Source organism: Scyliorhinus canicula, chromosome 2, assembly GCF_902713615.1.
Source record: "Scyliorhinus canicula chromosome 2, sScyCan1.1, whole genome shotgun sequence".
In the NCBI taxonomy this organism is placed as follows: domain Eukaryota; kingdom Metazoa; phylum Chordata; class Chondrichthyes; order Carcharhiniformes; family Scyliorhinidae; genus Scyliorhinus; species Scyliorhinus canicula.
The window spans coordinates 53,100,368-53,128,292 of NC_052147.1; the positions used below are offsets into that span (position 1 = coordinate 53,100,368).

A 27,925-nucleotide genomic window follows, 5' to 3' on the forward strand; every position below is an offset into this window, starting at 1 on the left:
CTACATCAATTTCCCCCAGCCATTTCCAGCACTTCTTCAGTGGTCTGTGTAGGATATTTGGTGCATCCTCCAATAAGTCCCACATTTTTAATGCATTCAGTTGAAAAGTCTTGTTTGTTGTCCATTTCTCAGAGACATAGATGACAAGGTGTAGCACCTTATTTCACGGGATCGGAGTATGGCTGGCAATACCTGCATTCATTGCTCACCCCTAATTGCTTTTGAACTGAGTGGCTCGTTAGGCCATTTCAGCGGGCATTTAAGACTCAACCACATTGCTGTGGATCGGAATCCAAACCAGGTAAGGATGGCAGGGTTCCATGTGGTCATCATTAGACATTTCATTCCAGATTTTTTACTGAATTCATATTTCACCATCAACATCAACCACAAGAGTCAATCACATCATTATTTTCCTAAGATTCAGGTTCAGAAGTGAAACAACTATTTAAATAATATCTTAATCTCAAAGGTAATAGTGCAAAGGGTTAAAGTGCAACATAAATTTGTGTAATCATGATGCACAAATATATACTATGAACACTAACATTTCAAAAAGATTACCCACACTTGAAAGCCACTGAATTAGAAATCACTTGAAAACCAATCAACACTGATTTTGCTTTTAGAATTGAAAAACAAAACCGGTGTAGAAAATCTGAACAGGCCATAATCTTCATATTTGAATTCAGCTGATGATGATCAAAAAATGGTGTAATGGCAGCACGGTGGTTAGCACTGCTGCCTCACAGCGCCATGGGCCTGGGTTCAATTCCAGCCTTGGGTGACTGTTGGTGTGGCGTTTGTATATTTTCCTTGTGTCAGCATGGGTTTCTTCCCACAGTCTAAAACATGTGCAGTTACAGGGAAAGGGCAGGAGATTGGCCCTGGGTGGGGGTGCTCTTTCAGAGGGTCAGTGCAGACTCGCTGGGTTGAATGACACAAACCATTATAACAAAGCTCAGGTTGTTAATGAAGCAGAAATCAGATGCTGAATACCTTTGTATAAAAAGAAACAGGTGCTGGTGTAAGCCAGTCATCTCTCTCCTACAGTATCTGATATTTATAGCTATTGCACAAATAAAATACAGGTTCAAAGAAATTGTAACATAAATCATACCACGTGCATTATTGCCAAGAATAAATGCCAAAAAGGACAACATTTGGGACATCCGAAAAGTAACAAGTGTAAAAACATTCTATAAAAGAACAGAATTGCTGACAGGCACAAGATTGAATATCACTTCATGGGCTATAAAAATTATATTTATATAAAAAAACTATTAAAATGACCCCACCTTACATCAAGGTTGAATTCTTTTGTGGGGGGTATCTGAAAACAAACAGGTGAAAGTTTTCATTTCAAGGCAAAGAAGCCTTAATGATGTCTTTTTCTCTTTATGTGCAAAATATGAATGTCTTCACTTCTGTATTCCTCATCATGCCTGTCTACTGGAATCTCTTCTATTTCAAAATCAGACTGCAAAAGCTGATATAAAACAAGTTAACATTGCAAAAATTGCAATCAATGAATTAAATACATCAGAGGCTTAAAATATTTACCATAAATCTAATTTCATCTTTTTACAGTTAAGCTGAGTAAAGAAGTTACGAAAGTTTATCCTCCGCATATCCTTGTATCCAGACAGCACACTAATGCTAGCAGCAATAGGTCACCGTTAACTCTTAATTGACAAATACATTTTCCTTTTAAAAATACATGAAATTAATATTAAATCCATGCTGAGCAATAAGGAAAGGTTAACTGAAATTAGACCAAAAAGACTCAAAATCACCCATACGTAAATACTGCTGTCTTTCTTAAGATTTTAGATAACAACACACCAGAGGCACACCACTTGCCCTGGACGGCTATAGAACCGCCATAGGGCGGCATGAAAGCAGTGGTTAGCACTGTTGCTTCAGTGCCAGGGTCCTAGATTCGATTCCCGGCTTGGGCCACTGCCTGTGTGGAGTCTGCCCGTTTTCCCTGTGTCTGCGTGGGTTTCCTCCGGGTGCTCCAGTTTCCACCCACAAGTGCCGAAAGATGTGCTGTTAGGTGAATTGGATGTTCTGAATTCTCCCTCTGTTCCCGAGCAGGCACCGGAATGAGGGAACTAGGGGATTTTCACAGTAACTTAATTGCAGTGTTAATATAAGCCTACTTGTGACAATAAAAATTATTTGAAAAATTACAAAAGAGGAGGCTTTGCTCCTGAAACATATATTGACATGAGCTTCAATGGAACACTATACCAGGCCATAGACAGAAAAGGTTAGAGTGGGAGCAAGTTGGAAAATTAAAATGACAAGTAACAGGAAGCTCAGGCTGATGTTTGCAGCTGAATGAAGGTGTTCTATAAAGCGACTCCCAGTCTACATTTGGTCTCCCCAATGTGGAGATCTAGTCGTGAACAGCAGATACAGGCAACTTGAAAGGAGTATTTGGGACCTTAAATGGTGAGAAGGGAAGAGAAGAAGGACAGGTTTGCATTGTCTGTGCATGCATGGAAAGGTGCTGTAGGAAAAGGAGGGGATGTTGGGGCGACTGAGGAGCTGTCAGAGGGAACAATCCCTATTGAATACTGAAAGGGGGAAAATGGGTTTGGTGTTGACATCACTCTGGAGCTGGCAAAAATGTTGGAGGATGATTTGTTGAATATGGAGGCTGGTGGGTGAAAAGTGAGGACAAGAAAACCCCAACACGGTTTTGGGAGTAAGGTGGAGGAGCGCGAAATACAGTGGATTGAACCATTACTCAAGCCGGACTTTTATAACTATAATCTCTTACAGTTGCTAAGATTCCAGTGAATCTGCATTGCATCTTTTCCCTTGCTTTTATATTCTCTCTATAATGATCATGCAAAACTGCATACAATAATCTAACTACAAACTAACTAAGGGCACGGTCTGCTCTAGAGCTGGAACCATTGGATCAAGTTGGAGCTACATATCAGCAACATATATTTGACTGTATTCCGACTAAGTTCCTCAGGTTTGAAGAAGATTCATTTTGTCACGCAACAGCTAATAAAGTGCATAACCAATTTCTGGCATTTCATCTCAAAATCCTAGTTCTAATTTGATTGGAGATTAAGAAAACACCTTTCGGTATACTACTGTATAAAATAGATTTTAATTAATATGGTGTGCAACTTGTTTGTTTGTCAATATCTAATTCTTAATCAAACCAAACATGAATACCATGGAGCTAGAGTTAATCCAATACAAAATATGTGGCAAGTGGTTTAATGAAAAACATACCTCAAAAAAACGAATCTCTATTTTAGGATTGTTTCCCATTGTCCTCTCTTCATAGCAACACAAGATGCAGCTATTGGTTCCTGCAAGCTCCTTCATAGTCCACAGCAAGGGCTCTAAAGACTGCATGACCAATGTATTGTTGAAACAACATATTCATATTTTGAACATGACAATGATTTCATTTCAAATTTATTATATATATTTATATAATTCCTTCATCCCAGGAATTGATTTAGTGAACTTCAAGGCAAGTATATCTTGCCTTAGCTAAGTAGACCAAAACTGCACACAATACTCCAGGTGCAGTCTCACTAATGTTCTGTATAACTGCAGTAAGACATCTTTACTCCTATACATAAATCCTCCTGTAATAAAGGCCAACAAACCATTGCATTCTTAATTCCTTCCTGTACCTGCAGGTTAGCTTTCAGTGATTCATGAACAAGGATACCAATGTTCCTTTGAAGTTCAATACTGTACAGCCTCTCACCGTAAGAAATTGTCATCTTAAAAACAGTTGGCTCTGTTCCATACAGCAACAGGGAAACACTGATACTGTAATCTTAATGCTTAGCATGTCACAAATTTTCATATTTCAGCACATTATCTTGTATGCCAATAAATATAATTTGTCAGTTCTACCCATTGGAGATGCTTTATCCATTGATCATTGGCCAAGTCATTGTCCCCCGTGTGATCTTTCAATTAGCAAAAAAATGTTTGCAGTTAATTCTCAAACAATGAAAGAGCTCATCTTCAAAAAGGCTGGTGGGAGAAGAGTTAAGTTTGAAAAAATAAATAAAGTTGGATTATATAAAAATAATGACAGTTCTAATTTTAGAACTGGCAGATTGGGAATGAAGAAATTAAAATGAGCATTTAAACTGTGTTGGGTTAAAAATATTTCTTACAAGTGTAGCAGAAGTTGTGATAAGCAGAACTTTTTAGAAATACCAGCCAACATTCAAACATTTTGTTCAGATCACCCTCAGCCCAAGAATTAAAGTATAACGAAGTGAAATACTGCAGATGTAGAAATCTGGAATTACCACAAAATACTGGAAATACTCAAGAGGTCAGGCAACATCTTTGAAAAAGAAGCGCTCTGACAAAATGTCACTGACCTGAAACATTAACCCTACCTTCCTTTCTCTATAGATGCTGTCTGATCCACTTTTCTTTATACAGTATATCTGAACCTTCAAAAGCTATACAGGTGGACATTATGTACAATCTTGCTGCATTGAATTCTTATGAAGACTTTTTAAATACTATAAATGATGTAATATAAACTCAAATGATTTGTAACCGTCGTCTTAACCAATGTTAGGACATACCTAAATACTGTAAATATGTACAAACAGTTTAAAGGTGGAATTTTAGAAATAGAGTACAGGACAATGAGTTTAGCTTTGGGTTACTGGGAGAATCAGAGAACACAATGGACTAAACAGTCACAAATTGCAGTAAGCATCTACATCTCTTTTATACATTAAATGTAGCAACAAATTGAGTTAATGCATGCTTACATTCAATTTGATGTTGATGATTGATCAATACCAATTGCAGATTACGTTTAGATTTCTTACAAAATCCAGAGATATATTTGTCCTGTATGAACACTAAATTAATTACATGTACAGGAATCTAGCCACCAGCTAGTCTTTATATCTGGTGAAGAAGAGACAATTTGATTTTTCTGTAAAAATATTTTTACTTCAATCACATGTTGAATTTAAAATAAAGTTCAGGAACAACTTTACAAGTATATATTAGTTCAGGAAGCTACCCGTTAAAATCTCAGCTGTACACACCTGCTCGTAGTAAATACAGTCTGCCACAAGAATGTAGTCTGGCTCAGGTGGAAGGTGTTTCACACTTTCACCCCTGAAAAATACCACAATACGGAAACATTAAGAGTACAATTATGTTACACTATCATAAAAAAAGGATAGGTCATTTGGCCCCTCGATTCTGTTGGTGATCTGTACCTCAACTTCATTTATTCTCCTTTAAATCAACATTCTTGCAGAGCAAAAATCACTCATTGACAATTTCAACTAATCTGGTATTCAGTCTCTTCTATGGGCAAGTTCCAGATGTTCACAACCCTGTGTGCAGAAATTCTTCTTGATTTCAGTCCAAAATAGCATTGCTCTAATGTTAAACTTATACCTGCTTGCTCTGGATTGTTTCAAAGGAAATAGTTTCTCTATATCAAACCTAAAAAGGGATGCAAGCCAATTTTATGCAACCTGTCCTCTTAATTTAATGCTTTAATTCCTGGTATCATTCTGGGGAATCTGCACTGCATTCCCTCAATAAGCCAGGTGGATTGGCCATGATAAATTGCCCTTAGTGTCCAAAATTGCCCTTAGTGTTGGGTGGGGTTACTGGGTTATGGGGATAGGGTGGAGGTGTTGACCTTGGGTGGGGTGCTCTTTCCAAGAGCCAGTGCAGACTCGATGGGCGAATGGCCTCCTTCTGCACTGTAAATTCTATGATAATTCTGTGATAATCTTTTAAGGTTCTGTTCAAGACTGAACAGTATTTCAGATGGGGTCTGACCAAAGCTCTGTACAACTATCGCATCATTTCCTCACTTGTGTATTCTAACTTCCTTGAAATAAAGGCTAACATCCAATTAGCCTTTTTGATTACATTGTTAAGTGTAAATCAGGAAATGTGTGAACCACAGCTGGCAAGACGAAAGTTACACTTCAAACTATAACTTATATTGTCTGCTTACATGAATATAGATTTGTGCTCACGTTGTGGTTATCTTGTAACATTAGGAGAGACAGCAATGCCATGTTTTGAAAGAATCAATACCTTATTTGTTTTTTTTTTTAAAAAGCACAGGAATCTAGAGTACATGAATATTTCCAAATCTGTTTGCAGTTAACCCAAGATTGGCATGCCCACCAAATACTACAGCTATACGGTCACTTTTGCCTGATACATAAGTGAGAATATGACTGCAGATGTAAGCGTAAGCAACCATTAGGCACTCTGCAAAGTGGCGGCTATTCGCCACTCACCACCGCTCCCCTACCCAGTTCAATACGTATACAAGCCCAACACAGGTCATCTTCAATTTACCAAATTAGTCAAATTTAGACACGAAGGGTGGAATTCTCCCAACATCCACCAGTGGGTTCAATGGCAGGCATGGTGGCAGAATATGATGAGAGTCCCAGAAATCAGTTTCACACCAGCGTGAATTTACAGCAGGATCTTTGCTGGTGCTGACTGTGGCGAGTCAGAAAACCCACCAGAGGCTGGTTACCAATAGAATCAAAGCACAATTTAATACATTCTGTATTAGCTTTGCTCAGTTGGCAGCACTCATTTCAAGCCCAATTTTAGGACTTGATTACATGATCTGCACGATTGAAGATAGCATTACCAGCATAGCCCATCTTGCAAATGAATCATTAAATTACACCCCTGCAGAGCCGTTAAGATAATAGTTCATGGAATGTCATCTTTATGAGCAATGCTGGTGTGTGTGTGTAGGTTGAATGTGAATAGTCACTACTTTGCCGAATGGCTGCTTACATTTACATCTGCAGTTAGATTCCCACTTTTGTATCAGGCTTTGTTCTGACCACAACCACCAAAACCTACATTTATTTAATTTGCTGTTGGTGGGATCTTCATCTATGTAAGCTGCTATATTTCCCATGGCAACAGTGACTGCATTTCAAAAATGATTTAATGTCACTAAGTACTTCACAGCGAAAGGGCACAAGGTGTTAATATTTTCAAGTTAATTCTTCCCCCAAACCTCTACTGCCCATTTCTCAATAAAACTTATTGAGCAAAATAAAAATTTGGATTGCCTGATCAGGCATGTAACGTGTGAGAGTTTACTATGTGGAAAAGGACATGACCAAAAGACTGTACATAGATATATTATTAATCTTTGCCAGACCACATTTATTCTTCATACACTATATAAATAGAAAACCATTAACAAGGTGATGGTCTTTTAAATCTGACTCTGACCAGCATCTAAAACCAATAAATCCAAACTGTGTTCCATGAATCATATAGTCATGTACAAAACATTAGGGGAAATAACTTTTGACCAGTTTCCTTTACACGTTTCAAAATTTGCTTTTGTTCATCGATGCAGTGATCGGGTATTGCAATCATTAACACTCATGCTTTATTCCTTTTTCAGTATCCACATAATGAAAACCAAATTCATTTTCAGATGAATGCAGAGTGGAATTGTAACTACTGAAGAAAAATTAAATTCTTATTGGGGTTCAAGTTCCACTGTGGTACAGCTTGCTCTCATCTTGATTAACTGATAAGGCTTGAAGAACTGCCTATAAAATTCCCCTTCCTGAAACTAAAGCTGTCAATGCCATCTGGTATCAGTAGGACGGTCTCACAGCTTAGTACTAAAGGAGAGATTAATTGCTCATCTAAAGATACTGCATTGAAAATGAGAACAGGGGTTAATGGAAGTTATTCATGGAACTGATGGAGGAAGTAGATGTATTTCTGTACCTTCACAGATAAATAATTAAAAGGCTTGTGAAATATCTTGACAGGATAATTCCGGTGATGGTTTCCAATTAGTGATGGCTTCCCCTCTTCCCAAATTATTGTTTCTCCCTTCACAGGCTATATTAATCCTTTGTAGAGAATGATGGAAGTTACTTCCCATACCATTTCTCCCTCCACATTTCTGCCACCCACAAAGAAATCGGTGTCTACTCGGAAAACTTTTGTGAAGCTGGTGTAAAGATGATCTGGAGTCACAAACTTTTGTTTGGAATGTGAAAACTGACAGTTGAAAACTTTTGTTGCAAAATTTTAAAGTTAAATAAGTACAAACCATTTAAGTACCTTGGCTTGGATAGAACCAGTAACCAAGTGCTTGTTATCATTGATGTTTGTGTTAAGTAAATCCTGCAACTCTTCGAGATCTGTGACCGTGACGTGTGCCCTGGAAAAGAGAAGGAAAAACATTGGCTTTGAATTAATGGGAAAAATAAAATTTCAAAAAGATCTTATTTGATTTTGCGTAACCACAAATCTTCAGTTAGAGGTTCCATCAATTGTGGCCTCCTCCGGAGGCCTACAACATCACAAATATCAGTCTTCAGCTAATTCAATTCACACAGGCATCAAGAAACAGTCGAGTAGACCGGATACAGCAAACACTATGGGCCCGGTCAAAATCTGGCTATCATGCGGGAGACATGTGCTCCAGGACTGTCCGAATTCCTAGCCAAGCTGCTCCAGTGCAGCTAGAACACTGGCATCCAACCAACAATATGGAAAATTACCCAGGCATGTCCTATCCACAAAAGGCAGGACAAATACGACCTGACTAAATACTACCTTACCAGTCTACTCATTAATTGGCAAAGTAATGAGATCCTTCTCCGAGCTACCAAGGACGCAAAGGCCAATATTCCGGCCTCCCTTGCCTCCTGTACTCCTGGCTCCACCCCAACCCCAAAAATCGCTAGCCCCCACCCTGGTTTGACCCTGGTTCCCACCACTCTCGATACCGTCCCCGCCACCCCCTCCCAGAACTCTTCCAGTGCCGGGCACATCCAGAACATATGTACATGGTTCGCAGGGCTTCCCGAACACCTAACACACCTGTCCTCCCCCCCGAAGAACCGACTCATCCTAGTCCCCGTCATATGGGCTCTGTGCAGCACCTTAAATTGGATGAGGCCCAACCTTGCGCACGACGACGACGAATTGACCCTCTCTAGGGCATCCGCCCATGTCCCATCTTCTATCTGCTCTCCCAGCTCCGCTTCCCACTTGTCTTTCAGCTCCTCTATCGGTACCTCCTCCACCTCCTGCATTATTTTGTAGATGTCCGAGACCTTCCCTTCTCCGACCCAGACCCCTGACAGCACCCTATCACTCGCCCCTCCATCGGGAAGCAAGGGGAATCCTTCCACCTGTCGTCTGGCAAATGCCTTCACCTGCAGGTATCTAAACGTGTTCCCCGGGGGGAGCTCAAATTTCTCCTCCAGCTCTCCCAGGCTCGCAAACCTCCCCTCTATGAACATGTCCCTCAGTTGCCTGATGCCCGCCCTGTGCCAGCTCTGGAATCCCCCGCCAGTGTTCCCCGGGACAAATCTGTGGTTCCCTCTCAGTGGCGCCGCCATCAGACCCCCCACTTCCCCCCTGTGTTGCCTCCACTGCCCCCAGATTTTAAGGGTGGCCGCCACTACCGGACTCGTGGTATACCTTGTGGGGGGGAGCGGCCATGGTGCCGTTACTAGCGCCCCCAGGCTTGTATTGCCGCAGGACGCCCTCTCCATACGTTTCCAAGCTGCCCCCTCCCCCTCCATCACCAACTTGCGCACCATCGATGCGTTCGCCGCCCAGTAGTATCCGGAAAGATTGGGTAGCGCTAATCCTCCACTGTCCCTACTCCGTTCCAAGAAAATCCTTCTCACTCTAGGGGTGTCATGCGCCCACACATAGCCCATAATGCTGCTAGTTACCTTCTTGAAGAAGGCCCTGGGGAGGAAGATGGGCAAGCACTGGAACAGAAACAAGAACCTCGGGAGGACCGTCATTTTGACTGACTGCACCCTCCCTGCTAGCGACAGCGGTACCATGTCCCACCTCTTGAACTCCTCCTCCATCTGCTCCACCAGCCTTGAAAAGTTCAGCTTGTGGAGGGTCCCCCAGTTCCTTGCCACCTGCACCCCCAAGTACCTGAAGCTCTTTACTGCTCTCCTAAAGGGGAGCCGCCCAATTCCCTCCCCCTGATCTCCCGGGTGTATCACAAAGACCTCACTTTTACCCACATTTAATTTATATCCCGAAAAGTCCCCAAACTCCGCTAGTATTTCCATTACCTCCGGCATTCCCCCTTCCGGATCCGCCACATACAACAACAAATCATCCGCATAGAGTGATACCCGATGCTCCTCCCCTCCCCTTGTCAGTCCTCTCCAACCCCCTGAACCCCTCAGTGCCATCGCCAACGGTTCGATCGCTAATGCAAATAGTAAGGGGGATAGGGGGCATCCCTGCCTGGTACCTCGATGGAGCCCAAAATACTCCGACCTCCTCCCGTTTGTAACCACACTCGCCATCGGGGCCGAATACAGCAGCTTCACCCACTTGATAAATCCCTCCCCAAACCCAAACCGTTCCAGCGTCTCCCACAGGTATTCCCACTCCACCCTATCGAATGCCTTCTCCGCATCCAGTGCTACCACTATCTCAGCCTCCCCCTCCACTGCTGGCATCATAATTACATTCAACAGCCTCCGGACATTTGTATTAAGTTGTCGTCCCTTTACGAAACCCGTCTGGTCCTCATGGATTACCCCTGGCACACAATCCTCTATTCTGGTTGCCAGGACCTTTGCCAACAGTTTGGCATCTACATTCAAGAGGGAGATAGGCCTATAGGACCCGCACTGTACAGGGTCTTTGTCCCGCTTCAGGATCAAGGAGATCAGGGCCTGTGACATTGTCGGGGGCAGAGCCCCCCCCTCTCGCGCCTCATTGAAGGCTCGCACCAGCACTGGACCCACCAAGTCCACATACTTCTTATAAAATTCCACCGGGAACCCATCCGGCCCCGGCGCCTTCCCCGCCTGCATCTGGCCTATCCCTTTAACTAGTTCCTGCAGCTCTATCGGCGCCCCCAGCCCCTCCACCCGTTCCTCCTGGACCTTTGGGAACCTCAATCTATCGAGGAAGTTCTCCATTCCCCCCCTCCTCCTGGGCGGCTCAGACCGGTACAATTCCCTGTAGAAATCCCTGAAGACCCCGTTCACCTCTTGCCCCTTCTGCACTACGTTCCCTCCCTTCTCTCTCACTCCCCCAATCTCTCTGGCTGCATCTCGCTTGCGCAGCTGGTGTGCTAGCATCCTGCTCGCCTTTTCCCCGTACTCATAGACCGCACCCTGTGCCCTTCTCCATTGCGTCTCCGCCTTCCTAGTGGTCAGTAGGTCAAACTGGGCCTGTAAACTGCGCCGCTCCCTCAACAGCCCCTCCTCTGGTGTCTCCGCATATCTCCTGTCCACTTCTATAAGTTCCCCCACCAGTCTCTCCCTCTCCTGCCTCTCCTTCCTTTCTCTGTGTGCCCTTATGGAGATCAGCTCTCCTCTGATCACTGCTTTCAGGGCCTCCCATACTACCCCCACCTTCACCTCGCCCGTGTCGTTCGTGCCCAGATATCTCTCAATGCCCTTCCGGACCCTTCCGCACACCTCATCGTCCGCCAGCAGCCCCACATCCAGGCGCCACAGCGGGCGCTGGTCCCATGCTTCCCCCAGTTCTACCTCTACCCAGTGTGGTGCATGGTCCGAAATCGCAATGGCCGAGTACTCCGTGTCCTGCACTCTCGAAATCAGCCCCCTGCTCAGTACAAAAAAGTCTATTCTGGAGTACACCCTGTGGACGTGGGAGAAAAAAGAATACTCCCTCGCCCTTGGCCTGCCAAATCTCCAAGGGTCTACCCCCCCCCATCTGCTCCATGAACCCCCTTAGCACCTCCGCCGCTGCCGGCCTCCTATTCGTCCTGGAACTCGATCTGTCCAGCCCAGGGTCGAGCACGGTGTTGAAGTCCCCCACCATGATCATGCCTCCTGCCTCCAGACCCGGAATGAGGCCCAACAGGCGCCTCATAAAACCCGCGTCATCCCAATTCGGGGCATATACATTTACCAGCACCACATTCTCTCCCTGCAGCCTACCCTTCACCATCACGTACCTACCCTCCTTATCTGCTACCACCTGCGCCGCCACGAACGACACCCTCTTTCCCACCAAAATCGCCACCCCCCGGTTCTTTGCGTCCAAGCCTGAGTGGAACACCTGTCCCACCCACCCCCTTCTCAGGCGCACCTGGTCTACTACTCTCAAGTGAGTCTCCTGCAACATTGCCACATCCGCCTGCAGTCCCTTTAGGTGTGAAAAAACCCTTGATCTCTTGACCGGTCCGTTCAGCCCCCTCACATTCCAAGTAATCAACCGGGTCGCGGAGCGACCCGTCCCTTTCCCCTGTCTATTAGCCATGTTCTGTCCCCTGTTCGCCCCGGGTCGACCCTCCCCTTCTGACCCGTTCCCCATGGCGATGGCCCCCCCCCTCTCTCCTCCCGTTCTTCCCTTCCCGTCCTCAGCCTTTCCAGCAGCAACCCGGTATCCCCCCCTAACCCCCCTCCCCCCCTGGCTAGGACCCCTCCTAGCCGCAGTGTATCCACCATCGTACTCCCGAGAGTCAGCTGGTTTTCGCTGACCCGGCTGCCCCTGCCACACTCCGACTCCTCCCGATGTGGGGGGGGGAGGGGCCTCCCCCCCCCCCCCCCCCCCCCCCCCCCCCTTGCCATCCCTCTCTGACTCCGCTTCAGCGCGGGAAAAGCCGCCATTGCTGGCCACACCCCACTCTTCTCTCCTCCCCCTTCCTCCGTCCCGCGCGCGGGAAACAGGGGAGAGCCCGCGCTTTCGCCCGGCCACACCCTACCCCGCCATCTTCAATTCCACCCCCGTCCCCATCCACGCCGATAACAAAGCCCCCTTAAAACGAGAGGAAGAAAAAAGAGAAAAAGAAAACACGCATAACCCACTTGCTCCCCCCCCGTCCCGCCTCCCCAACTTAACAATATAACAATATAAATAACAAATCGCAAATAAATACATAAATACATAACTATGCCTGCATAACTAAATAACTAAATAACTACCCAATAATAACGTACTTAACCAACAGTAACCATAACCCTTAAAGAACAGATCAAAAAACAGTAAAAAAGCCCCCCCACAACAACAATAATTAAGGGAAGTTGGCAACGGGAAGAGACACACAAAAAGGAACAAAGAAACCCCCCATAACACAAGTTTCAAAGAAACCAAACGATCCATCAACTTTAACCAAGTTCCGACCTGGCCTAATAAAGACATGGGCCACTTGATCAGTCAAGGGTACTCGGGCGGCCTCAACCGCCGGCGTTCCCAAGTTCTAGTTCAGGTCCAGCTTTTCCTCCCGAACAAAAGTCCATGCCTCCTCTGGGGTCTCAAAGTAATGGTGCTGGTCCTTGTAGGTGACCCACAAGCGCGCTGGCTGCAGCATTCCAAACTTGATCCTTTTTGTGTGCAGCACCGCCTTCGTTCGGTTAAACCGGGCCCGCCGCTTTGCCACCTCCGCACTCCAGTCCTGATATATCCGCACCGTCGAATTCTCCCATTTGCTGCTTTTCTCCCTCTTGGCCCACCTCAGCACTTTCTCCCGATCGCAGAGACGCTGGAACCGCACCAGCACCGCCCTCGGGGGCTCGCTTGCCCTAGGCCGCCTAGCCATGACCCGATATGCTTCTTCCAGCTCCAGGGGCGATGGACCGGCCCCCTCTCCCATCAGGGAGCTCAACATCTCCGCTACATATTTCGGGAGATCAGGCCCCTCCAGGCCTTCTGCTAGGCCCAGGATCCTCAAGTTCTTCCGCCTCATTCGCGTGTCCAGCTCCTCAAAGCGGCTCTGCCATTTCAGGTGGAGTGCCTCGTGCACCTCCACCTTTCCCACGAGGACCGTGGCTTCCTCCTCCCTCACCGCCATCTCCTGCTGCAGCTCTCTTATCGACGCCTCTTGGGTCGCCTGGGCCCCCATCAGCCTTGTGGTCGTCGCGTTCATGGACTCTAAGAGTTCCACTTTCAGCTCCGTAAAACACCGGAGGAGAGCGGCCTGCTGCTCCTCCGCCCATTTTCTCCAATCTTCTAGTGCACCACCGGCCGCCATTTTGGTCCTCTTCCCCCGCTTTTTTTGGGGAGCTGCTGCCGCTTTTTTTTTGTCGCCCCTCTCCGAGTACCGACCATAAAGTTGGTCTCACTCTCCTCAGGGAGCCTTCCCCCACCGGGATTCGTCTTTACAGTACCGTCGGGGCCCTCCAATCGGCCCTTAAACACCTTTGTCGCAGGAGCTGCCAAATGTGCGACTTAGCTGGTCATAGCCGCAACCGGAAGTTCCTGGAAGGTGTTGTTGACAGTGTGATCAAAAGCCTGCTCCGATGGTCTGTTTGGGTTCTGCTAGGGCCACTTGGCTCCAGACTTCATCACAGCCTTGGTCCAAACATTGAGCAATGAGCTAAATCGCTGGGGTGAGGCAAAGGTGAGATCAAGGCAGCATTACACCAAGTTGATTATCCCAGTGAAGCTGAAGTAAATGGGGAATCAAGGGGAAAACACTTCACTAGTTGGAGTCATACCTAGCACAAAGGGCGGCACGGTAGCACAGTGGTTAGCACAGTTGCTTCACAGGTCCAGGGTCCCAGATTCAATTCCCGGCTTGGATCACGGTCTGTGTGGAGTCTGCATGTTCTTCCCATGTCTATATGGGTTTTCTCCAGGTGCTTTGGTTTCCTCCCACAGTCCAAAGATGTGCAGGTTAGGTGGATTGGCCATGCTAAATTGCCTTTAGTGCCCAAAAAGGTTAGGTGGGGTTACTGAGTTACAAGGATAGGGTGGAGGTGTGGGCTTAGGTAGGGTGCCCTTTCCAAGGGTCGGTGCAGACTCGATGGGCCGAATGGCCTCCTCTTGCACTGTAAATTCTATGATTCTGTAAAAGGAAGATCATTGTGATCGTTAGAGGTCAATCATTAAGTTACATGACATCATTTCAGGAGTTCCTCAGGGTATTTTCCTGGGCCCATCAATTTTCAGCTGCTTCTTTAATGACCTTCACTCCATCAGAAGGCCAGTACCATTCGCGACTCCCCAGATACTGAATCAGTCCATGTCCGTATGCAGCAAGAACTGGACAAGATTCAGGCTTGAACTGAAAGTTGCAGGTAATTATTCATGCACCACAGTGCCAAGCAACTAACATATTCAACAAAAGAGAACCTAATCATGTCTCCTTGACAGTCAATGGCAACACCATCATTGAAGCCCTCACTATCAACTGGACCAGTCCTATAAATACAGTGGCTACAAACGGTAAGATTATAGGAATTGAGGGGAGTACGTCACTCCCGGACTCCCTAAAGCATATCCGCAATCTACAAGGCAATCAGGAGTGGGATGGAATACTCCCCACTTTCCTGGACGAGTGCAGCTCCAACAACACCATCCAAGGCAAAGCAGAATGGTTGGCATCCCATTCACCAACTTAACATTCACTATCTCCACCACAGGCATATCAAGATTGTAAAACCATTCACACTGTGCACTACAACTACTTGCCAAGGCTTCTGCGACAGCATCTTCCAAAACACTACCACCTAGAACAACAAAGGCAAAAAGAGCATGGGAACAACACCAGCTACAAGTATCCCTCCAAATCACACCATCCTGACTTGAACTGTATTGCCGCCGGATCAATTCACAGACTAACAGCACTGTGGGCATACCTACACCACATGGACAGCAGTGGATCAAGAAGGTGACTTATCAACAGCTTCTCAAGGGCAATTAGGGATGGGCAATAAAATGCTGGCCTAGCCAGAAATGCTGGTATCCGATGACTGAATAAAATAAAATATTAAATAACTAACACAAGGGTTCTGTAGCATGACACATATTTTGCCTCAGCTAGTTGATAGCATTGGATTCTTTTGGTTTTATGGATTCTAATAATTTATACTTGCGGAGCATCTGCAGAGCAAAACAGACAAGGCAATACAGCAGTTCAACACTTGACTGTAGCCAGTTCAAAAAGGAAGGTTTTTAAATGTTGGGGTGGAAATAGGATGACAATAAAAGTTTATAGTAAGGAGTTCTCCAGGGTAGGGCCAAGACAACAAAGCTGTGAACACCAAAAAATAATTCCTGCAAATATTTTGCTTCAACCCTCCCTTTTAACCACGTGGCAAAACAAATCTGCAATTTTCAGAAAAAACATGCACAGTTCCACTTTAGCTTAAGAGGGTGAGAGAAGCAATGGTACCAGACCTGGCCCCAAAAAATGGCTTTAATTTTGTGGCACCCCAACAACTTCATTTCCACAGAATTTTTAACGTAGGAAAATGGCTTCAGGTATTTCACAGCATGATAAAATGTGACAGAGCCAAGGGAACTAATGTTTGGACAGTCGACTAAAAGCTCAGAGGAATTTGGCCCAGAACAGAGCCTCCAACCTCTCATTGTCTCCATCAGAAAAGGACACATCCATAACATTGCCTGCCCTTCTTCATCACTGCCTCAGCTTAACTGCAGCTGAAACGCTTGCCCTGCTTTTAATCACCTGACTTGGCTACACTAAAGCTCCGCTGCATCTTCACTCTCCACAAGTTTGAGCTCATCCAAAACTCTGCTGCCAATGTCCTAACACACAAAATACCATTCGACCATCATGGCCTTGACCCTTTCTATCGGCCTCCTACAATCCTCAGATCTCTACACTAATCAGTTCTGGCCTCTTGTATATCCCAATTGTCATTACTCACTAATAGCAGCCATACCTGCTGCTGCCCAAGCCCCAAAATTGCATCTTCCAAAGTTCTGTCTTCCCCACACCCACTTTCAAAACACTCCTTAAGGCTCAACTCTTTGTCAAAACGTTTGGCCACAGTCACAATATCTTATTCATGAATGGATGTCAAATCTTGTCTGATAATACTCCTTTGAACTACATTAAAGATATTATAAATGTTAGTTTTTGATATTTTCCTTTTGACCATGTTTCCCATTTCCTATATACAGTTACACGATATTAGTAAACTCATCACATAGCTGTAACTCATCCATTTGCAAAATGAACCAGGCAGGGAGGTGTGGGTGAACATTAAGATTGTAACATCCAGTACCTGAAATAAAGTGATACCTAGAAGAGTCAGCCAATAGAATGCAATTCATTTACCTCAGCTCAGTAATCAGCCACCAACCCATTCTCTCTTGAGAGAACAAGTACAATTTAGAATGGCTTCAGTGTCAATTTGGGAATAGGATTTTGCCCCAATATTGCAAATACATCTGGAAAAACCAGAAGGAATATTTGCAATACCACCAAACTGGTCAGGACTCTTTTGAGAAGGGTGACCAGATAGGAGATGTTTGATACTGTATACGGCCTCTTTTGTTAAAAGACCCAAATTAGGGGCCACAAATATGGTCACTATTAAACCCAATATAGCTAGAACTTGGAACACATTATGAGCAGTTCAGGTAAATAAAGTAGATGGCAATAAAGGACATGCTATTCAGGATAGACGAGGTAGGGCGAAGGTGGCTCCTATAGAGCATAAACAACGGCCTCGGCTTGTTATAGACATAGAACAGTACAGCACAGAACAGGCCCTTAGGCCCTCAATGTTGTGCCGAGCCATGATCACCCTACTCAAACCCACGTATCCACCCTATACCTGTAACCCAACAACCCCCCCCCCCCTTAACCTTACTTTTTTATTAGGACACTACGGGCAATTTAGCATGGCCAATCCACCTAATCCGCACATCTTTGGACTGTGGGAGGAAACCAGAGCACCCGGAGGAAACCCACGCACATAGGGGGAGGACGTGCAGACTCCACACAGACAGTGACCCAGCCGGGAATTGAACCTGGGACCCTGGAGCTGTGAAGCATCTATGCTAACCACCATGCTACCCTGTTCCAGTGCTGTAAGTTCATAAATGCCCATCTTACAGACCATGAAGGGATGAACGCTCTTGTTGAAAACCAAGCTCTAAACTCCACCTGTATTTATTCCTCCTAAGCATCACCTCTATTCTAACACTTTCTTCCTGACAGACCGGTACCAGCAGCGAGATAATCTTTACCCCAGAACAGACGCCATCAGTCCCACCAGTCCGGTCCCTGAGCCCAGCTCCACCACGCTCTTCCCGGTAAAGGAGTGGAGGTTGGCCCGGTAAAAAGCGCTCGTCTCCAGGTACTTGGCCAACACCAGCGCCGCATCCCACACCACGCAGCCCACATCGCCGGCGCTGCGCTGGTTAATGCGCAGCTCCGCACCGGCCCTCCGCTCCACCGCCCGCACAAAATAATCAGCCTCAACCTCCGCCATGAGCAGAGAGCAGGATGCTCCTCCCACTCCCCGTAAGGAACCGCCCAGGCCACAGGCCCAGCTCCAATGGTGACCGTTTATTATAAGTGATCACGTGGCCGCACGCTCGGGCTCCTCAGCCAATCCTCAACCCGCGAACGTTCAAAGGGATTGGACGCTCCACAGTCCGCACCGCTCATTGGATCTTTTCGGACCAATGGAAGAGTTTGGTTGTCCCGCGTCATCGGGTAGGGCGGGGGGATTGGACGCTCCACAGCCCGCGCCGTTAATTGGCTCTTTCCGAACCAATGGAGGAGTTTGGTTACGCGTCATTGGGTGGGGCGGGACCGGGTACCATGGAGACGCCGGTCTGGACAACGCTTCGCTTTGGTGGGATGTCAGGTGTCAATGGCGAGGGGAGGGGAGGGGAGGGGGCGCTTCTTCCTCAACAGGTGTGAGGCTTAAGCAGGTTCGAGTCGTCTAAGCATATCGGATAATAAAAAGTGATGTTTAAAATGAATCTTATTGCAAAAATATCGGAGTTGTTCTTACAATCTTTATAATAATCTTTATTATTGTCACGAGTAGGCTTACATGACAACGGCAATGAGGTTACTGTGAAAATGTCCTGGGGGGGGGGGGGGGCAAAGACTGAGAGGAGATGTGTGTAAAATGTGAAGAGGATGTAAGGAGGCCACAGTGGGAGAGGTTAAATGAGTCGGCAAACATGTGGCAAATAGAGTTTATAATAATAATCTTTATTAGAGTCACAAGTAGGCTAATGTTTACACTGCAATGAAGCTACTGTGAAAAGCCCCTAGTCGCCACACTCCAGCACCTGTTCGGGTACACCGAGGGAGAATTCAGAATGTCCAATTCACCTAAAGCGCACGGTAGCATTGTGGATAGCACAATCGCTTCACAGCTCCAGGGTCCCAGGTTTGATTCTGGCTTGGGTCACTGTCTATGTGGAGTCTACACATCCTCCCCGCGTGTGCGTGGGTTTCCTCCGGTTTGCTCCCACAGTCCAAAGATGTGCAGGTTAGGTGGATTGGCCATGATAAAATTGCCCTTAGTGTCCAAAATTGCCCTTAGTGTTGGGTTGGGTTATGGGGATAGGGTGGAGGTGTTGACATTGGGTAGGGTGCTCTTTCCAAGAGCCGGTGCAGACTCGATGGGCTGAATGGCCTCCTTCTGCACTGTAAATTCTATGTCTTTCAGGACTTTTGGGAGGGAACCAGAGCACCAGGAGGAAACCCATCCAGACACTGGGAGAAAGTGCAAACTCCACACAGTCACCTGGCTCCCTGGCGCTATGGGGCAGCAGTGTTAATCGCTGTGCCACCGTGCCCCTATATACTATGGGTGGCACAGTGGTTTGCACTATTGGTTCACTGCGCCAGGGACTTGGGATCTATTCCCGGCTTGGGTCACTCTGTGTGCGGAGTCTAAATACTTAAACAATAATCTATATTAAATACTTCGCCTGGCCCCAGGAGAGGCGAGCCGTCAGTTAGCCCCCCTCTCTTTAATCTGCCGCCAACAATTTGATTCAGAAATGTAGAGGTCATGCACCAGTTGTGGCTGCTCTCAGTTGTAATCTGCCGGCCACGTTCTGCCGGAACAGGGGTGCAACATGGCCAGTAGATGCAGAGAGGCCTCTTCTGGGATTTACCAAGCTTGCTATGCCTTGTGAGATCCAACGGGTCTTGTAAGATGTTGCGATCTGGGTCCTGCCCACTGTGCGAGGTTCAGTATTTGGCAAATCTGCATATTAGAGTGAGTAGCTAGTCTCACTTTAATATGAATGAACTTTTATTGTCACAAGTAGGCTTACATTGCAATGAAGTTACTGTGAAAAGCCCCGAGTTGCCACATTCTGGTACCTGTTCGGGTACACAGAGGGAGAATTCAGAATGTCCAAATGACCTAACAGCACATCTTTCAGGACTTGTGGGAGGAAACCGGAGCACTCAGAGGAAACCTACGCAGACACAGGGAGAACGTGCAGACTCCGCACAGACAGTGACCCAAGCTGGGAATCAAACCTGAGACCCTGGAGGTGTGAAGCCACAGTACTAACCACTGCTACCGTGCTGTCCCTATGCAGCTTGTCTGATCTACCCGAGGTGTTGGGATCTAACCCGTCTACCTCGGAGACCTGAGGTGAGCGTCGTTCAGTACTGGGGCGGGCGGGGGGTGAAGAGGTTTCCCAGGGGATCAGAGGCCCCAAATGATTAGCCTCTGGGCAGGTTGGCACCCTGACACTGCTGGTGCTACCTGACAGTACCACCAAGGTGCCAGCTTGACACTGCTCAGGTGAAGCTGGCAGGGGCACTGCCTGTAAGGGGGAGGGGCACTGCCAGGGTGGCATTGTGCCTGCACTAGGGATCAGGCCCTGTGGTGCGGGAACCCCTTATAGGCGAGTTTGGGCCGGGGTGACGTTGAGGGAGGTCGAGAGATCAGGGTGCCATTTAAAAATGGGGTCACGGTCTCCTCCCATACTGATGGGACTAAGTACTCGTTCAATAGCGTGGTCTTTCTCAATGCTGCAAGCTCCAGGAAACACCCGGCTAAACGAGCTCGGCATTGGACTCTGTTTCAATTCGGTTAGATCGCGCCCCTCATGTACACCTGCAGAGCCCAGTCTTCCTGGTGTTGCCTCTGCTGTGAGAATTACTGGTACTGGCACAGGGGTAGCTAGATCTTATCAACCAATCCAAAACCCTGTTTTCAATTGAACAATTGAACCCAGACATAACTTCAGCTTTAGGTTACAGCTCTGGCCCAGGTGGGAGGGGGATTCCAGCCAGCCACAGACTCAGCCATATTCCAGCCAGCCACAGACTCAGCCATATTCCACCTCTTGCAGCAGTTACTAATTTACAGCACCTCTGGCATGGACACACAGGACCCCAGCACTCAGTGATGGAATAGGATGCTCTCACAGACCTGTCTGGTTCTGAGCCCTTGGTGCCCCCAGTTCCTATCCCCCAGGGAGGCGACTCCCCCTTTCCCAGCAGTGTGGATTCATGTAGCTCCGCAGCCGTCCACTAAGTGGGGAGTTGTAGGTGGAGCAGTGGCTGGAGGAGTTACTGCAGGTCAGGGTGATAGGGGCCAGGAGAGGGTGGGGGGTGAAGATACATCATTGAGCCTTTTCTCACCTTGGAACATGGAGAATATCGCTGAAACCTACATGAGTACATGAAGTAAAATTTACAATGTACTTTGAAGACACAGAGTTTCATATTTATATTTGTAGTATTGTATGTTAATCTATAATATGTGAACTTTAACATATCAAATATTACTATGCTGCTTTATCGCTGATTTGTTTTTGTTGGTGCCGAGTTAATTTAAGTTTTTAGAATATATATTCTTTCATGGGATGTGGGAACCACTGGCTCAGCCTTTGTTGCCCATTCCAAACTGTCCGCGAGAAAGTGGGGTGTGACAAAATGGGGGGAGATTTAAAAATAGTTTGCGAAGCACTGCTGTAGTCCTTTCCTTTGTATGTACTTAATCCAGCAAGGTCTTGTTCTGTTGTTCGTATGGACGTCATTCAGTGTCACGAGCACTATTATGACACTGAGTGCTGAAATGCTGAGGTCATTTTCGTGATTTGATACAATCATAGAAACCTTACAGTGTAGGAGGCCATTCAGCCCATTGGGTCTGCACCAACCCTCTGAAAGAGCACCCTACCCTCATGCACATCTCTCCAAGTTCTATGCCCCCTCATTCTTGCATCTCCAAGGCCCAATCCCCCCGTCACGCACGCCTCACTGAGGCCTGAACCATCCCCCTTTCTCATGCACCTCTTTTTAAAAAAAATATATTTTTAAATTTCCTCCTTTTTCACGTTTTCTCCCACATTTACACCCACCAACAATAAACAATGATCGGTAACAAATATGTCAATCCCCATATCAATAACAACAATCCCATCCTCCCACCAAACCCCAAACATTAGCCCGCATGTTCACATAAACAAATGACAAAAAGGAATAAGGAATCACCATTAACACACACTGCCACCCCCCCTCCTCCCAACCCTCCCACCCACCCCCCCAAACTAATGTTCGATGTTATCCAGTTCTTGAAAGTGCATGATGAATAATGCCCATGAATTGTAGAACACGACCATCCTTCCCCTTAGTTCAAACTTAACCTTCTCAAGAGTCAAGAATTCTAACAGGTCCCCCCCGCCACACCAGAGCACAGGGTGGAGAGATACCTCTCCAACCCATCAGGATCCGCCTTCGGGCGATCAACGAGGCGAAGGCTACATCTGCCTCCGCATCCGTTTCCAACCCTGGCTAGTCCGACACCCTGAACATGGTCTCCCGGGGCCCGGGTCCAGTTTCACGTGCACCACTTTAGAAATTACCTGGAAAACCTCCTTCCAGTAATCCTCCAGCTTTGGACGGGACCAAAACATATGAATGTGATTAGCAGCCCCCCCCCCCCCCCCCCCAACACTCACAAACATCTTCTACTCCTTCAAATAATCAGCTCATCCTCGCCCTCGTGAGATGTGCTCTGTACACCACCTTCAACTGTATCAGCCCCAACCTCGCGCACGAGGTGGAGGCATTCACTCTCCGGTGCACCTCACACCAGAACCCCTCCTCCATATCCTCTCCCAACTCTTCCTACCGCTTTGCTTTAATCCCTTTCAGTGGTGCCTTGTCCTCTTCCAAAATAGCTCCGTAAACCGCTGACACTACCCCTTCTCCAGTCTCCCTGTCGTCAGCACCTCCTCCAGCAATGTGGAGGCCGGCTCCACCGGGATGCTCTGTATCTCCTTTCTGGCAAAATCTCAAACTTGTACTTATCTAAACATTTCCCCTTGCTCCAGCCCATACATCGCTTCCAGCTCCTTCAGACCTGCAAACCGACCCCTAAGAAACAAATCTTTTAGTGTCTTGATCCCCTTCTCTCCCCGAACAGGAGCCGGAATGTGGCGACTAGGGGCTTTTCACAGTAACTTCATTGAAGCTTACTCGTGACAATAAGCGATTTTCATTTCATTTCATTTCATTTCAACTCTCCTCCAGCCTGACCCACTGGGAATCAACCCCTCTGATCCAGCTCCGCACCTTCTCCACATTCGCCGCCCAGTAGTAATCCATCAGGTTCGGAAGACCCAAACTCCCTGCCTGCCTTCCCCTCTGTCGCAGCTTCTCATGCATCTCTTGAAAGCCAGAACCCCTTCTCTCATACAGGCCTTTCTGAGGCCCGAACACCGCCATTTTTCATGCACACCTCTCCTGTTACATTCTAGTGTGTTGCAATGATTGAGTCAGTGCACCCAAGAAAATCTAGTTTGTGACTAGTTATTTTTTAATTTAGAGTACCAATTCAATTTTTCCAATTTAGGGGCAATTTAGCATGGCCAATCCACCTGCCCTGCACTTCTTTGGGTTGTGGGGATGAGACCCACGCAGACACGGGGAGAATGTGCACACTGCACACGGACAGTGACCCAGAGCCAGGATCGAACCTTGGACCTCAGTGCGATGAGGTAGCAGTGCTAACCACTGCGCCACTGTGCTGTCCCTAGTTTGTGACGACTAGTTAAGATTTAGATTACAATAACGTGGGTAGAAAACCATACTAATACTAACAAACTGTAAACTGTTAACTAGAAGACGCGAGCTAATACAAAACACAACTATCCACGGTCACGCCTGACCCAGACCCTGAGATTGCAGTGTCACGTGGTGTTCTATTGCCACCTGCTGCTTGGAGGTCTAACATATTAACATACAGAATTGCTCATGCATATCATTACATCACAAAGGCACAAACACCCCCTCCTCTCTCATGCATGCCTCTTTGAGGCCCGGTCCCTCATGAGGCCCTGTTCCAGCATCACTCTTCCCACTAAAAATAACAAAAGGTTAAGACTGAACTGTTTTAATTATTACCAGATTACCCACTCCTAAAGTGGGTACTACTTCCAGGGGTTAATGTTAAGGGGCCTACGAGAATGTTTGGGGTACCCAGGTGCTCTTGGGAGGCCACCAGGAGTTCGATTCCCTGCTTGGTTCACTGTCCGTGTGCAGTCTGCATGTTCTCCCTGTGTCTGCGTGGGTTTCCTCCTGGTGCTCCGGTTTCCTCCCACAAATCCCGTAAGACATGCTTGTTAGGTGAATTGGACATTCTGAATTCTCCCTCTGTGTACCCAAATAGGCGCCGGAGTGTGGCGACTAGGGGATTTTCACAGTAACTTCATTGCAGTGTTAATGTAAGCTTACTTTTGACGCTAATAAGGATTATTATTATAGATGTCAGTATATCCAAGTTTAAAAATGTATAATTGAAAAGTTATTTTTTGAAGCCACATTATGTCTTTTCTAAAATGTGTATTTATTGGGATTTAAATTTTTTTTCTCAAAACATCACATCAAACAAACAAAGGCAGAAAGTGTAGTAAGATAACTCTAGGTATCAATGTACAGCAGGTACAACACAAAACAAGTCATTACATAATAGGGAGTAAAGAATACTGGATAAATCAGGGACAAAAACCCCAACAAGTTCCTTCTCCAGATAAATGACCTATCTGCACCCAAACAGGCTACAGGCAACATTACAGACCTATATCTCACCCATAACTACATAAAAAAAGAGAAGAAAACAATATCCTGAGAACCACAGTGCTAAGGGGAATCGACTAACTTTTAAAGCGCAATTTAAACTCTTCTCCAGATCCAGACCACAACAGGCAGCCATCCTAAACCACTGAGAAGGCAAAATAACAAAGACAAAGAGCGGACGGGCACAACCAAATCTTAATGCTCGGCCTCGGGTCTCCCATGGAAGAAATAAAAAGAGAGCAAGAACAAGGGCCAAGAGTAAGAACCTGAACTTCCATAATCCCATCTCCTAGTCCCAGATCAAAGGACAAAACAGATCACCGGACCACCAGTACCCCACTCAATAGAACAGCAGGTTATCATGGAGCCAAGAACCAAAAGGAATAGTCTACTCCCAATTGTAAAACAGGGGGGTGGGGGGGTGAGGAGAGACCCACCCCAAGACAAGAGGGCTGTCACAGCAACCCCAAACGCGGGAGCGCCCTAGGAGGGAGGGAGAGCTGACCCCCCCCCCCCCCACACACACACACAACCTGGACCACTCAAAAGATGAAATTATTAGTCCACCCGAAAGCCAACATAGGTCCATATTGGAGTGTCCATGACACCAAGGTTCACCATCCAATATCACAACAGCCAGCCCTCACAGACACCAATAACAGTCAAAACGGGAGACCCTCATCAAGACAAATGACTGATCCCCACCCATACCCCCCTCCCCTAGGAAAGTCCAACCAACCCCAATCCTCAACCAGATAATACACAGTCCACTTAGGCCTGAAGAAGAAAAGGCACTGCCAAAATTTTTAAAGAAGCTCTATGGAGGACCTTCCTCAAATATAGTGAGGATATAACTAACCTTATCACCCGCACCATCTACCCCTCCAGATCTGCTAATCTTCCCCCCACCCCAAGATTTATTAAAATAAAGAAACTGTGCGCAAATACCAAAATCAGTATTTAGCTTAATATGATAAAACCCTCCTGGGGAGATACTCAGGGAGTCTGGTAGTAATAGCTTTGTTGAGAATTTGGAGGCAGTTTCGACAGCACTTCGAGTTGGGGGCAGGGTCAAGGGAAATGCCGATTCGGGGGAACCATACATTTGAGCCAGAGAAGTGGGATGGAAATTTTCGGAGATGGGACTAGAAAGGAATTAGGACACTAAAAGATTTATTTCCTCGGGGTCGTTTTGCGGGATTGAAGGAGCTGGGAGCGAAGTATGGGCTGGAGCAGGGGGAAATATTTAGATACATGTGGGTTCAAGACTTTGCCAGAAAGGAGATACAGAGCTTCCCAGTAGAGCCGGCTTCCATATTAGGAGGTGCTGACGACAGGGGGATTGAAGAAGGGGCTAGTATCAGTGGTTTACAGGGCTATTTTGGAGGAGAAGACGTTGCTAGAAGGGATCAAAGCAAATTTGGGAGAAAAAGTATGGAGGGGTTCTGGTGTGAGGTGCTCCGAAGGGTGAACTCCTCCACCTCTTGTGTGAGGTTAGGCTGATACAGCTGATGGTGGTATATAGAGCGCACCTTACAAGGGCGAGGATGAGCCGGCTCTTTGAGGGGGTAGATGTGTGTGAACGTTGCGGGGGAGGGGTGTGGGGCAAACCACGTTCATATGTTTTGGTCCTGTCCAAAGCTGGAGGTGTTTAGGGTAATCTCTAAAGTGGTGCATGTGAAACTGGACCCAGGCCCTCGGGAGGACATATTCGGGGTATCGGATCATCTGGGGTTGGAAACGGGCACAGAGACAGGTGTTGTAGCCTTCGCCTCGTTGATCGCCCAAAGGTGGATCCTGTTACAGTAGAGATCAACCTCGCCACCCTGTGCCCTGGTGTGGCGGGGTGACCTGCTGGAATTCTTGACGCTTTAAAAGGTCAAATTTGAACTAAGGGGAAGGATGGAGGGGTTCTACAATTCATGGGCATTATTAATTATGCACCTTCGAGAATTGGATCACATCAAACATTAGTGGGGTGGGGGGCTGAGGAGAGGGACTGTATGTGTTAATGGTGACTATGGGTGATTCCTGATTCCTTTTTATCATTTGTTTATGTTAACATGCTGGCTAATGTTTGGGGTTTGGTGGGAGGATGGGATTGTTGTTATTGATATGAGGATTGACATTACATTGTTACTGATTATTGTTTATTGTTGGGTGTAAATTTGGGGGAAAATGTGAAAAAGGAAAATAAAAAATATTTTTTAAAAAACATGATAAAGCCATATAAAAATCAGAATAACCAATGGCGCAGGACATTACACCCAGCTCAGGTGGCCCAACCCCTTTTGACTGACAACAGGAAGACCACACAGACCCAGAGGTTGGAAAGCCAACCCAACCCCAGGCCTCGGAGACAGGAGTAAATGTGCTCCATCAAATTTGAGCTGCCCGGCCTTCAGATTGAGATTCCCGAAACATGGCAGCCAGTTCTCAAATTTGGCTGACAACTTCTCCACCACCTTACCGGAGACACCAGGTACAATCGGGCTCCTCACCCGAACCCCTTGGGATGGACGACAGGTCATTGATCAGGAATTCAACCATATGGAGGCAGGCTTCCACCAGGGACAAGAACCTCTTTGTGCGCCACCAACGCTTCCATAAATACGTCTTGCAACTCTTAAAATTGGGCTTTAACGTCCTGTACCGCAGAGCCAAGACTATCAGAAGGATCTCGTCCATCGCTAGGAGCCATCATCCGTTGGTGTGCACCGTATCGTCAGGGTGGGAAATCTCGAGTGCAGTTGTGCCACCAAGGACGAGGACCGACCCCAACTCCCTTCAGCCACCACGAATCAATGAGGATTAAAACAAATGCTTTCGACTTAAAACATTGACCAACAAATATCAGCACATAGTAAAAGTCATGTAAATTGAAAAAGGACATAAGATCACAACAGGTGATCCCCCCAAAACTATTTTTTAATCCTGTATTCTAGATATATCTTTTCCTTCTTTACCAAATAGTTCCCATCTTTAGTTCTGATCCTAACAGAAAGATCTCTATCCATTTTTCTATCTGAAATCTCCTTTAACAATGCCTAATTTCAACACGCATTTTTCGGCACTACCTCAAGTCTGCAGATGCTTGAATGCATAATCATTCAT

The 27,925-nt window shown here is 46.5% G+C and overlaps 1 protein-coding gene and 1 long non-coding RNA gene across 4 annotated transcripts in view; one reads left to right on the plus strand and one right to left on the minus strand.

The window, feature by feature from the left end:
• Window positions 1-1,028: 1,028 nt before the first annotated feature.
• On the minus strand, window positions 1,029-18,274 carry vcpkmt (valosin containing protein lysine (K) methyltransferase). Of its 3 annotated transcripts, XM_038778258.1 has the most exons (6): window positions 17,983-18,274; window positions 8,120-8,230; window positions 5,079-5,151; window positions 4,389-4,472; window positions 3,265-3,384; window positions 1,029-1,489 (listed from the first exon to the last, which is right to left on the minus strand). In XM_038778258.1, exons 1-6 carry the CDS (start codon window positions 18,225-18,227, stop codon window positions 1,379-1,381), a joined length of 744 nt encoding a protein of 247 aa, XP_038634186.1. In that variant the 5' UTR covers window positions 18,228-18,274; the 3' UTR covers window positions 1,029-1,378. The 3 variants fall into 3 exon arrangements, with proteins under 3 accessions (XP_038634186.1, XP_038634193.1, XP_038634198.1); XM_038778265.1 differs by lacking the exon at window positions 4,389-4,472; XM_038778270.1 differs by lacking the exons at window positions 4,389-4,472; window positions 5,079-5,151 and having other exon boundaries at window positions 8,131-8,230.
• A 352-nt stretch (window positions 18,275-18,626) lies between these two features.
• LOC119953730 overlaps window positions 18,627-27,925 on the plus strand; it is a 40,808-nt gene continuing 31,509 nt past the window's right edge. Inside the window, exon 1 of the long non-coding RNA XR_005458086.1 lies at window positions 18,627-18,675. This is a non-coding gene — a long non-coding RNA (uncharacterized LOC119953730). The remainder of the gene's footprint in view (window positions 18,676-27,925) is intronic.

What these genes read in the sequence shown, in the direction of transcription:
- vcpkmt (XM_038778258.1), bottom strand. Translation starts at nt 18,227, where the DNA reads ATGGCGGAGGTTGAGGCTGATTATTTTGTGCGGGCGGTGGAGCGGAGG. An exon ending in CAAGCCAAGGTACTTAAATG is followed by an intron (nt 5,152 to 8,119) that starts GTTTGTACTTAT and finishes GGTATTTTTCAG; the next exon opens with GGGTGAAAGTGTGAAACACC. An exon ending in ACTGTATTTACTACGAGCAG is followed by an intron (nt 4,473 to 5,078) that starts GTGTGTACAGCT and finishes CCACCTGTATAG; the next exon opens with CTTTTGAAGGTTCAGATATA.